Source organism: Haliaeetus albicilla, chromosome 29 (assembly GCF_947461875.1).
Source record: "Haliaeetus albicilla chromosome 29, bHalAlb1.1, whole genome shotgun sequence".
Taxonomy (NCBI): domain Eukaryota; kingdom Metazoa; phylum Chordata; class Aves; order Accipitriformes; family Accipitridae; genus Haliaeetus; species Haliaeetus albicilla.
The window spans coordinates 3068153-3080345 of NC_091511.1; the positions used below are offsets into that span (position 1 = coordinate 3068153).

The 12193-nt window shown below is 52.1% G+C and overlaps 2 protein-coding genes across 5 annotated transcripts; both read left to right on the plus strand.

Moving 5' to 3' along the window:
* Positions 1-1981: 1981 nt before the first annotated feature.
* LOC104325319 (C-type lectin domain family 2 member B-like) lies at positions 1982-6231 on the plus strand. 4 transcript variants are annotated; one of them, XM_069774180.1, is made up of 7 exons: positions 1983-2903; positions 2982-3175; positions 4612-4668; positions 5108-5200; positions 5303-5487; positions 5596-5699; positions 6046-6231. In XM_069774180.1, the coding sequence occupies exons 2-7, from the start codon at positions 3151-3153 to the stop codon at positions 6200-6202; spliced, it is 621 nt and encodes a 206-aa protein (XP_069630281.1). In that variant the 5' UTR covers positions 1983-2903; positions 2982-3150; the 3' UTR covers positions 6203-6231. The 4 variants fall into 4 exon arrangements, with proteins under 4 accessions (XP_069630282.1, XP_069630285.1, XP_069630281.1 ...); XM_069774181.1 differs by having other exon boundaries at positions 1982-3175; positions 4593-4668; XM_069774184.1 differs by having other exon boundaries at positions 1982-3175; positions 5303-5513.
* Positions 6232-8699: 2468 nt separating this feature from the next.
* On the plus strand, positions 8700-11428 carry LOC104320052 (killer cell lectin-like receptor subfamily B member 1A). Its single transcript, XM_069773868.1, has 6 exons — positions 8700-8747; positions 9054-9210; positions 9446-9637; positions 9789-9943; positions 10876-10991; positions 11090-11428. The coding sequence occupies exons 1-6, from the start codon at positions 8700-8702 to the stop codon at positions 11211-11213; spliced, it is 792 nt and encodes a 263-aa protein (XP_069629969.1). The 3' UTR covers positions 11214-11428.
* Positions 11429-12193: the final 765 nt, after the last annotated feature.

The window sequence follows — 12193 nt, forward strand, 5'->3', positions numbered from 1 at the left end:
TAGTTTTGTCCGATGGTTAATCCCCTCTTTAGGGGTAAGCGAGTTGGAGAAAGCTATCGTGAATATATCTGCTACATTAGAGATTATAGAAAGTGCTATAATTGATGTAATTCGAGGGCTGCAACTGGAAATACAATCCCTAAGTAAAGTAGTACTCCAAAATAGAATGGGATTGGACATGCTTTTAGCAAAAGAAGGGGGCTTATGTGTAGTTATAAACCAAACTTGCTGTACCTATATCAATCAAAACCAATGAATTGAAACAGATCTTGAGGAGATATGGGAAAAGACTAAAATACTACATGAAGTTTCCCAAGATGACACTTCTTGCAGCTTGACAGGCACATTAGAAAAAATAACCTCCTGGTTGCCAAATCTGACATGGTTAAAGCAATTGTTTGTCACTATAATCATCATCATTCTCTTGTCTGTGGTCCTTTGCATAGTGGTTCGATGTGGCCTTTTGTGCTGTAAGAGTACAGGAGACTCTTACAGTGAATGGAAAAAGAATCAGTTATGACAAAAACTTGAGACCAACAAATACTTTGAGAGGATGCTAGATAGGGAAACAATGTATTAGAAGTACTAGGATTAAATATAGTAGAAGAATTTACTATTTTCTAGAAAAGGGGGGACTGAGACAAGGGGAGTCAAAAGAATCTCAGTAGACATAATAAAGGGGGGTGAAAGATGATGTTTGGTGCTTACATTGTTGAAATTAGCTGAGGTAGAGACAGTCCTTGGTAAGAAGCCGGAGCAGGCCCCAAGAGCCAGCTAAGACTGGTCTTGCAGCTTGGGTGAATACCAAGAAATCACTGAGCCTGCGCAAGGAAAGAGGTTACTAGCGGCGACGAAGAGGAGTCATCTATCTTCATCTCTGCGACCACCAGACGACCACCATAAGGAGGCCCTGCGCAGGCATGGCTGGGAGGAGACTATGGAAATGACCTCTCGGAGCTAATTTTAATATGAAGCGGGGATAGGTCATGCATATGTATAGGCGTATTGTGAATAAGTAATACCTGACTGTATAAACTTGAGGCGAACTGCCGAGTCGCGCGCGCACGACTTTGGTGGGACTACCCCCCGTGCCGCCCAGCGCTGAATGAACATACCTACTTTACAATCTCACGGATTGTGGAGTCTGTTTTCTGCACGTCACCATGTTGTGCAGTTTCGCTCCACCGGAGCTCGGGAAGGAGAAGTTCCTCCCCAAAGGACCCCCCAGCCCACCGACCCCTTTCCCGAAGGTTCTGGAAGCACAAACCCCCCATGACACCTCTTTAGCCTCATGAGTTCGAGTGCCCGGCCAAAGGAGGGACAAGGAGATGATAAAAGGACACAAACTGAGGCGAAAACTGATACGAGTTACACTTTTTCCGAGGGAGTTTCCTGCCGACTCTTGTGAGTAACCCCAGCGCCTCTTGATTGTTCACGCCCTCCAAGCTCAGGCTGCTTCTGCCATGAGTGAAATGGTGCCGCCGTGAGGCGACGACCCTGGGATGCGCCGGCGCCGCGGTGAGACAGACGGTGCCGCCGTGCGGTGATTCTGTGGAGAGACCAGACTGCGGTGAGACGATGCTGTGACGAGACGGAGCCACCGTGAGGCGGCGCCAGGACGCGCCGGTGCTACGAGGGGGCGACCCCGCCGCGGCGAGACGATGCGGAGGGAACGGCTGGATGCTGCGACCGGACACCGACCCCGCGGATGATCCCGGCGGGAGGCGGGACGCGCGGGAGTACGGCTCTGGCGGCCCCGTCGCCGCCCTCTGCCTGCGATTGGCTGTTTGCCCCGCCAGTCCCCGGATTGAGCGCTGATTGGGCCGATGACAGTGCGGCGGTTTTTTTCAAAAGGCCGCATCCCGACTCTCCTCAGAGCGATCCGGGGCGTGTGATGGCGGCGGGAGCGGCCGGAGCCTTCCTGGGGCGGAGCTCGGGACCGGGGTCGGTTCTGCCCAGGGTCGGTCCCTCGCTGCAGGGGCGGACGGGGTCCGGGGGGGCTGTTCTCGCCTCGTCCGTCCGTCGGCTTCCCAGGAGGGGAGGCGGTGAGGGGCCCCAGCCGCAGCCCGGAGGAACCAACGGCTGGCTCGTCCTTAACCGTGCCCACTCAGGGCGGCCTGGGCTGTCGGTCTGGGTGAAGAAAGGCTGCCAGAAGCCAATAAATTCAAGGCTGGCTTGCAAAAACGAAGCAAATCCTGTTTTTTTGAAGGCAGAAATCTTGTTTCCCTTCCTGCCATGCATGTAAACCAGATGAAGGGGTGTCCTGGGTTCAGCTGGGATAGAGCTGATTTTCTGGCTGCTCAGGAACTAACTGGGCATGGGTCGGCGGGTGGTGAGCAATTGCATTGTGCATCGCTTGTATACTCCAATCCTTTTATTAGTATTGTTCTCATTTTAGTATTGTTAGTCGTATCATTCTTATTTTCTTTACTTCTGCCCTGTTTAACTGTATTGTATTTCAATGCTGATATTAAACAGGAACACCAGCAGTGCATCTGATGTCAGGGTTGTATGTATAGTTTTACTATATATGAAAATTCTTTATTACAGGGGCTGCAGCTCTTGGTGACTTCAAGGGCTTGTTGGCAACAGCATCTGTAGGTTTATCTATTTTGCATTAGCAGGTTCTAGGTCAGAGGGGGTTTTGAGGTTTTTCTTGTAAATGTGAATGTTCTACAAAGAGCTCCTGCAGGACTGCTTTTGTTTCTCCGAGTCAGATGTGAATCTGTTCATGTGTTGCCATGGGCTTTGCGAAAAGGCGGCATCCATGGAAAGGTCAAAACCCAAAAGAAATTGGAAAACCAGTTTGTAAGAACAACGTAGGAAAATACGCTGTCGTGGGAGGTTTTGAGAAGCAATAACTCGGAGCAAACGCAGGCTGGGACGTGGAAAAGGGAGAAAAGGTGCTTGAGGAAAAAGTGCTGTGATGAGCAGCACTGAGGTTTTGGGGAGATTGTCAGCTTTTTGGCTTTTTATTTTAGTGACTGGAGGAGCATCCTGGCAAAGCACCGGCACAGAGAAGGACCTGGTGGGTCCCTGGTGCCGTGCTGCAGTCTCAAGGTGTTCTTGACCCTGCTCGCCTTGTTGCTGGTGGAGTTGAGGGACGTGCTTGTCCCCGGAGGGTGCTGCCGCCCCTCGGTGGCACCAGGGATGGCGGAAGCTCTTCAGGATGCAGGTACATGAGCACCATCCCCTTTCCTAGAGGCTTAAGAGCATGTGGTTGTTAAAGGATTTTCAGTCATGGGTTTCTCTAGGTTTGCTTTATTAACAACTCAGAGCTGGGCCACTGCCGCAGTGAATGGCAAACTTCCAAAACTTTCTCAGTCATATATACCTTTACCGCACATTATCCCAGTCCAAACTCTTTGTAATTTTCCAGTTGATCTCGGCTCCCGTGTCATTATCATTCCTCAACTTATCTCATCAGTTCTCATGTCCCGGTTCTTCTGACGTTAGTGTTTGTAGGCAGAAGGTCTTGGGTCACCACAATCACTTATCTTCTTACACATCAAAGATCACCTTTGAATTTCTGAAAATCACTCAGGCTATTCTCTTAATGTTATGTGTCTGATACGAATAGTCATAGAAACAACGAGGCTTAAGGCCTAGTTCCCTTTACAATGGTGGGGACATGGAGGGGGTGGTTCTGGCTTTGGGCCGGGGGACGTGGCTCAGATGGGTTTGAAGGGCCACCCAGCACCATGGGGGCTGACCTGAGGGTCCTGGAGCGGAGACTGGAGCTGAAAACACCTTGAAGAAGTGGGGCAGTAATTGAGATGACACCTCTCCAGGGCAATCAGAGCTGGCAGAAGCCCATAAAATGAAGGCTGGCTTGGAAAAACAAAGCAAATCCTGTTTTTCTGAAGGCAAAAATCTTGTTTCCCTTCCTGCCATGCATGTAAACCAGAAGAAGGGGTGTCCTAGCTTCGGCTGGGATAGAGTTAATTTTCATCCTAATAGCTGGTATGTTTTGGGTTCAGGATAAGAAGAATGTTGATAACACACTAATGTTTTCTGTTGTTGCTGAGTAATGTTTAGACCAAGACAGGGATTTTTCAGCTTCTCCTGCCCAGCCAGCAGGAAGGCTGGAGAGGCACAAGAAGTTGGGAGGGGACACAGCCAGGAGAGCTGAGCCAAACTGGCCACAGGGGTATTCCACAGAATGTGATGTCATGCCCAGTATAGAAACTGGGGGGAGTTGGGCTGTGGGGATTGCTGGTTGGGAACTAACTGGGCATCGGTTGGCGGGTGGTGAGCAATTGCACTGTGTATCACTTGTATATTACTATTCTTTATTATTGTCATTTCCTTATTGTTATTATTGTCATTATTATTTTCTTCCTTTCTGGCCTATTTGACTGTTTTCATCTCAACCCATGAGTGTTAGTTTTTATTTCCCTGATTCTCTCTCCCATCCTGCTGAGTGGGGGGGAATTGAGCGAGCAGTTGTGTGGTGCTTGTTTACCAGCTGGGGTTAAACCACAACAAGGGGGAATGCTGCTTTGACTGTCCTGGGACAAAAGTATCCAGGGTCAGGCCTGTCCTACTGAAGAACTTCGCAGCATTAGTGGTAACTCACTTCATTTGCACAGGCTTCTTGCTTTTGCACAGGTGAAGAGTCGGCTGCTGTAATGATGCCATCGCAGCAGAGAGCAGAGGAAGGGACCAGTAAGCACCAGTCTTGTTTTGAGGATGTTGTTTCAGAGGTCGTGGCCATGCTTAGCATGATGTGGGCAGCTAAAATGTAGTTAAAATAGCTGGGGTGAGGATGATGCAAGAAAGGTAAAACTGTTTGCAAGCTGCAGGAGGCACAGGGCAGCCCAAGCTGTGGGTCCTGGGGATGGTGCCCATCTCTCCTGGTTGACGGGGTATGGAGAGGATGCAATGAGGTCAGGGAGCCCTAAAAATCCTTGGAGGCTGATGAAAGCACTGGGATGCACCCCCTGACCTGAGCCTGCACCCCACTGTGGTCCCCCACGTGCTTTGTGGCTGTATGTAAAGGTGTTGAAGGCACCCGTGGGGGGAATACAAGAGCTGCAGGGAGCTTGGGGTGCTCTTTGTGCCATGGGTTTGCCGGCTGTGCCTCTTCCATGCAGTTTGTCCCCAGGTTTTAGCCTCAAGTGCATTAAAGACAAAAAGGTCCCCATCGGGGTCACCGTGGTCATAGCAGCGTTGCTTCTCACCATAATCGCGCTGGCGGGTAAGTGTCTGGAGGTGGAGGTGCCCACCACCAAAGTCCTCTCCTCCCCTGGAGAAAACCCAGTGGTGTAAGTTAACCAGGACGTGTTCTGCTTATTTCCAGCTAAGAAATGCCCGTCCTGTCCATCCCGTTCCTCTCCTGTCCTTCCCAGCTGCCTGGGAAATGGGATCGGGTACAGGAAGAAGTGCTTTTACTTTGTGGAGGATGAAGGAGACTGGAACAGGAGTCAGATCTCTTGCCTTTCTCTTGGAGCCCATTTGTCCACCATTGACACGCAGGAGGAGCTGGTAAATGAGAAATCCCTGAGGAACTGGTGTGTCAGTGGCTTTTGGGAAGCAGATTTGGGATTCCCCTGTAGGGCATAGCGTCTAATGCTTGCTTTTCCCCCCCTCTAGCATTTCCTCTTGCGCTATGGGAGTTCCTTCCACTACTGGATTGGTCTCCACAGGGAAGGCTCTGGACCTTGGAAATGGTCCAACGGGTCTCTCTTCAGCAACAGGTACGTCCCCTCTTCTTCTGGAGAACATAACCATGTCCTGGGCTGAGATGGGTCAGGGATTGAATGCAAGAAGACACATATATATAGAGAGAGAGAAACAGATAAAAAATTTAACAAGGGCATCCCTAGATCAACCCCCCTTGGGACCAAGCAACTGAAAATATTCCCTCCTTTGGGGGCAGGGGGACAGTTTTTGTCCTGCATGGGGCAGGTTGTTTGCTGGGGAAGGGTGCTCCGTGCTCCTTGCAGCTCTGTTAGCCTGTATGGGAGATGCTCAGCCGCTGACCTGCAGCTGACAGCAACCCCTTTGCTTCCCTTTGAGTTTTCCTTCTGCTGTTTGGTGCAGGTTTGAGGTCCGGGGCAAGGGCCAATGTGCCTATATCAATGCTGACGGGATCAGCAGCGACTGGTGCTCCCAGATGAAATACTCTGTCTGCAGCCACCCGCAAAAGCACCCCAGTGGGATTCAGAAAGATTCGGAAATCACTCTGAATTTCACCTGAAATTGTCCCGTCGGCAGAGAAGATCAACCACAAGCATGGTAGTGAGTGTCACAACGTTACATATTTATTTTAATTTTAGCTTACAAAAGCAGAAACTCCTCATGACAATGATACGAGCCGTGATCCTTTCTTTAGTCTGACCACTAGAGTCTTTCCAGTTTTGCAGACTTGGGAATATCCAAGAGGCTTGGAAAACTCTCTGCTTTGCTGGCAGCTGCCATGCTGCAAAGGTCAGTCCTGCTGGTTTTGGTGTCTTTGTTCTTTGGTGGATTTGGAGGAGCTGGAGGTGAGGGGCAGAAATGCAAAGTGGAGAAATGAAACAGAATTGCTTCTGAGTTCTCCCCGGCCAACGCTTGGGAGAAGACCCCAGCCTCGACAAGGAGCCACTGAACCTCTGCTCTGGGATGTGTTTTGGCATCCTGGCAAGATGCCCGGTACTGAGTCTGTCCCCACTGTTAATTGTGTTGCTGTGAGAGACTGAAAGAGTTGATGTCTCAAACTTTGTGGTGGGGCAAGTTCTGCTTAACCACTGACTCTGCGAAGCCGTTCAGCTCCGGACATCAGCAACAGGAAGGGGAGGGTGTGCCGGAGGGTGCACAGCTCCCTGTTCCAATAATGCTGTTTTGGGTACGCTGAGCAGAACAGCTCACGGTGCATGGCAAAAGATCACGTCTGCAGGGAGGGGGAAGCTACTCCCCAGATGACCCCCAAGCCCAAAGGCTCACAAATTGATCAGGACACCTAATTAGCCTGATGAGTTTGAGTGCCTGCCCAAAGGAGAGGCAAAGATGATAAAAGGGCATGGACTGAAGCCCCACAGGTGCAAGCCTGCCAGAACTGGACCTCTCGCCCGACTGAACCAACACGGGATCCAGGACTGGTGGTATCTTTCTCTCTTCCTTTTTCTCCTCCTGTCTCATTCTCTCTTTCTTTTTCCTTTTCTCTCCTTATTCCCTGAATTGCTGTATATGGTTACCACGGGTTACATGGTTTACTGAGGTAGTTCCATGCCTATTCCTGTTGGGAGAAAGCACACTGCCTGCTGTTAGGCCTCCCAAATTCAGTTTGCCTCTGTCATAAATAAAACATTGAACTGATGGTTTGGTGTCGTCTCACCCTAATTTAGCCCGAGGGAATTCCAAATTCAACGTGACTCCCTGGTCTGTCTGGTCCGGGTCGTGACAGTCGTTTGCTCTGGCTTAAATCTTGGTGGCCTCTTTCTGCCAAATGCAGCGGAACAAAGCACTGTGGCTGTGGGAGTGCAGCTGACCCCTCAGAATCACGGCACAAGCGTCTGCCTCCATGGGACCCTGCACCAGGAACCTCAAAAGCACCACGATGGCAATCAGCCTGGCGTGCGCTCGGACGCTGTGTTTCCAGTGACAGTACGTATCTCACTGGGGTTTTTTCCCCCCAAAAACCTGAACCAGGTCAGCACGTGCGGGAGGGGACGGCTGCCCCCCTGGGGTGTCCTCCCTCGGTGTGGGGGCTGCCGGAGGCTGGAGGGGGATGGCTGGAGCTCTCTGCTGGTGCCCGTCACACGGTGCTGGCTCTGCCCGATGCCTGGGCGAGTTCTGGGCCTCCCCCTAAATCCTGACCCCTAGAGAAGGTGCTGCCGCAGGAGCCCCAGGAGAGCAGCCGTGGGCGCGGGGGAGGAATCCGACCAGGACGGCGGGAGAACAAACCTGGCCGCATCCCCTGTTGAGGAGATTGAAGTAGACGGACACCCGTAATCTTGAAAGCAGACAACAGACAACCCTTTATTGCTAAAACACACACATACTTATAGTCACATATTCTGCAAAGTCACTGTCCACGCGCACAAGCATAGAATATGATTGGTTATATCGACACTGTCCATGCGCATAAACATAAGATATAATTGGTTATACTAACTCTGTACACGTGCATAAACATAGGACAGAATTAGTTATACTAACTAAAACATGCGAAACTTGTCTCAGTCTAATTGGTCAAGATAAACTGCCGAATTGAGGTTCTTTGTGCCAAGTTCCCTTTATCGTGGAATGCACACCTGTGTTCTTCTAATTGGCATCTTTCTTTTTTCGTCTTCTTGTTTATTCTGTTCAAGGCCTTCTAAAAGCGTCTGGAATGCTCTTGTGACCATTAGCTAAATATGTGTCCACACCCTGTGAGGGCCGTGCCAGTGTGGTGGCTGTGCGGGAGGGCTGTTCCCAGTGCTCCCAGTCCGTCCATCCTCCAGCGTCCCAGTTAGAGGTTCAGGTGGCAATGGCGGTGGGAGAGGAGTGCTGCTGAGGCAGTCCCACCTCATTTTTATTTGGCTTGCTCTTCCTGAGCTGGGGAAAGCCTCTTCTTGAGGCTTCTGCCCCAGGGAGGGGCTCTTCTCTCATCCCCTGATGTCCCCTCCTCCGGTCAGCAAAATGCATTTGGGGCTCTTTGCCCTAATTGAGCAAATAAAGTAAATGCAATTAAATACTGGGAGAGCTGGTAGGAAGGAAAGGGGCAGCCTTGCGACATGTTGAGCGTAGGCGATTGCCAGTGTCTGGCAAAGGATGGCAGATGGGTAAGCCCAGGAGCAGATAAAATCATGCTCAGTTAGGCTAATGAAATAGCTGCTAATTAGGAGGCAGGAGACTGGGGACCCAGGGATTCCTGATGTGCCTGTGCCTCTACCCACACAGGCCTTGTCCAGTCGCAGGCACCGGCTCATCAGTGTGAAAGCTGGTTAATGAGCGCCACAAAAAAGGACTTATTTATGTATTTTCTTCTCCACCGATTTTCCCTGCAGAGGAGAAAAGAGCTGTTTTCCTACTTTCTCTTGCAGTAGCTTGTGCTGCAGCTCCCTGTCCTCTAAACCCACGGGGCGCAGCCCCGTACCCCAGTTTTCCTTCCTGTGGAGAGGAAGCCCCCGTCCCCCACGGACCCCTGGCTCTTCCACCCCATGGAGGACGAGGACGGCTACATGGTCTTAGGCCGACGGGGCAAGCAGGGTGCTGCGGGGAGCCTGGCTCCTCTCCCGGGTGCAGGTATTGGGGGTTGTGTCCGCTGGGGGTGTGTGTGCGTGTCCCCCGAATTTGTGGAGGGGAGAGGAAATACGGGGCGATGCTGACCGGTGCAACTTGAGAAGGGGGAGAAGCGGGGTGGCGCTGCCCCTCAGGTCCCCAGGAGCTGCTCAAGCTGGGAAACTGAGGCACGGGTTGAGGGAGGAGGGTCGGGGGGGCTTTTTTTTTGGGCGGGGGGAGGGTGGGTAGGAGTGACCAGGTGCCCCCTCCATCCCTGAGACAGGATGCCCCCCTCCCGGCTCAGCGTCCCTCTCTCCCAGTCTCTTGGCTGGTGGCGGAGACGGGACGGTGCAAGGGGACCATGGGGTGCGGGAATCGTCGCGGGGATGCCAGCGTGCCGGCTTGGGCTGCATCTCCCTGGAGCTGAGGAAGAGCCTGTGTCCCCTGCGAGGTGACCTGCCCCCCACGGGGTCCCCTCGGTAGACACCCCCCTCCCCAACAGGCACCCCTCCGGCCAAAGGGTGCCGTCCCCAGCCCGGCTGAGGCAGGGCTCCCCCGGGGTGCCTTAGCATGCCGGTGTCTGTCCGTCTGTCCGTCCGCAGAGGGTGAGGGGTGCAAGCTCTGCTCCACGGGCTGGACGCTGCATGGGAGCAAGTGCTGTTGGATGGCCGAGAGGATCAACCCTTGGAGCGCGAGCTGGGAGGACTGTGTGAAGCGGGGTGCCGAGCTGCTGATGCCGGAGGACCAGGATGAGCTGGTAAAGGGACCGATGGCATCGGGGATGCGGGAGGGGTCCCGGGACTGCGCCCCAGGGGCTGGTGGCACCTGGGGAAGGGCCAAGGGTTTCCCCGGGGGCCTGGGGCCAGCATCCACCCCTGTGCCTGAGCCTCTGGAGTGCCTTTGCCAGCGTCGGAGGGTGGGAGACAACGGTGGGGCTCGGTCCTCGGCCAGGGGCTGCGCGGGGACAGGCTGGAGCCTGGGACAGGGTGGCACGCTGATACCAAAAAGCCGGTGGAAGAAACTCTCTAAGACTCGTTTTGGAGTTTTAGAAAGCAGGTATTCTTTATTGCAGCACTGGATGCACGGGGGATAGTTCCACCTGGTGTGCATGCCACAGCTGTAGCACTAACAGGTTATATAGAATAACTAATTGCATATTAATCAGATTAGTATACATATACATAAAAATGATTGCAACTGATTATCTTAGTACTGCCTACATCCAATCATGCGCAATGAAGGATCCATTTGAGTCGAAGGGCTGCTTTTGCGACCACCAACCCATTTGAAGTTCTTGTTGGCTGTCCTTGAAGTCTTTATTCTTGTCCTTGTTCTTTGATCTTGAAGCTTAAGGCAGTTTCAATCACATGTGGTCAGATTCAACATTGTTTTCATCTAGCTTACAGGAACATCTAGTCATAAGAGCAAAGAACTGCAAAACTTATGAGTACCTACCTCTACTAGTTAATTGCTTGGCTATACTTTTGTCTATTGTTTCAATCACAGTGTTAGTATAAGATTTCTAATAATTATTTGCCAAATCTCACTTTTACGGTCACCTAGCAGCAAACCAGTTTCCATAGAAGGTACAAAATATTAAAACCAGCAAAATATTTAGTCATACCATACATAATGTATGGAAATATGCTATCAATGCTGGCCTCGCCCCCCGCCCTCTCCCCCATCTAGGGTTTCGTAAAGGAAATTGTGCAGAAACCCACCAGCTACTTCTGGATCGGCCTCTCCATACCCCCTGGCAGGAAGGGCTGGACCTGGCTGAACGGCTCCTGCCTGGACCAGAGCTGGTGAGCGCTGTGGGGAGGGGTGGGTGTCGGGGTCGGCACCTCCACCATCACCCGAGGGACCCTCGTGCCCTGACACGGGCTCCCTCCTGCCCCCACAGGTTCCAGCTGAGCCCCCGGGATGAAGGCAGAAGCTGCGGGGTGGTCAGGGAGGACAGGATCAGCTCCAACAGCTGCAGTGCAGGGTTGCAGTGGATCTGCCGGAAAGAAGCCACCCAGCTCTGAGCCGGGGACACCGAGCTGGGCTGTGGCCAGGAGGGACGGGCCAGGATCAGGCCCTCTGTGGGGGAATATGGGAGGCAGCGCTGGCGTTGTTGTGTGCAGATCAATAATGACATTAGCTGGGCTCCCTGTGGTGTTTTCAAGCAGCTTTGCTGACGGGCAGGGCTGGAAGGAGCATCCTTCTGTATTGGACCAATCTGCGTGTGTGTGCATGCCCTCGTGCATGAGCGTGCACATCCTTGTGTTAAAAGAATGAAAATCAGGAAAAGTGTTAGAGTTACTAATGAACATTCTTTAGGATAACTTCTATCAAAACTTGTAAAGTGTCCCACTGCACAGAATCACGACATTAGGGTGAACTAGCGGACAAGTGAGGAAGACTATCGAAGACCACCAGAGGGCCCCTGAAGACCACCAAAGATCTCGAGTGCACCAGAGCCAAGGACATTTACATATATCAATGATTCCCGGTATTTAGACGACTATGTTAATTATTTCCAGGAAAAATCATGAATATGTATATCCATTTTGTATCTAATCTCAACTGTTGAAAGAATTGGAGTACACAATAGGTGGAGCGATCCCCCGTACACCCATCTCTGCAATAAAGAACGCCTGCTTTCTAAAACTCCAGCATTGAGTCTCAGAGAGTTTCTGAAGTGCCGACTTACGGTAACAATCCAAACCCCTGGGGAGCTGCTTGTGAGCTTTCTGCCCGTGCCAGCGTCCCCTTCGATCTTCCTCCCGGACCATCCCTGTCCTCAGGTCGTGCTTTCACCCCAGGCACACCAAAACTCACCCAAGAAGTGGCTCGTGCTGGGAAGGGACTGAGGGGCAGCGGAGGAGACGGGTGCGGACGCTCGTGGACGGTGCTCGAAGGAGCATTGCCAAGGCAGAGGGGAAGCGCGGTGGTGGGAGTCTCGGGATAAAAAGGAGAAAACAAACCGGGGGTATGAGAAAGAAACCCAAACCCCCATCAAGGG

Coding starts and splice junctions, on each gene's coding strand:
- LOC104325319 (XM_069774181.1), top strand. Junction 5,201..5,302: donor CACCATAATCGCGCTGGCGG/GTAAGTGTCTGG, acceptor GCTTATTTCCAG/CTAAGAAATGCCCGTCCTGT. Junction 5,700..6,045: donor GGGTCTCTCTTCAGCAACAG/GTACGTCCCCTC, acceptor TGTTTGGTGCAG/GTTTGAGGTCCGGGGCAAGG.
- LOC104320052 (XM_069773868.1), top strand. CDS start 8,700: ATGTTGAGCGTAGGCGATTGCCAGTGTCTGGCAAAGGATGGCAGATGG. Junction 9,211..9,445: donor GGCTCCTCTCCCGGGTGCAG/GTATTGGGGGTT, acceptor AGGAGTGACCAG/GTGCCCCCTCCATCCCTGAG. Junction 9,638..9,788: donor GAGCCTGTGTCCCCTGCGAG/GTGACCTGCCCC, acceptor GTCCGTCCGCAG/AGGGTGAGGGGTGCAAGCTC.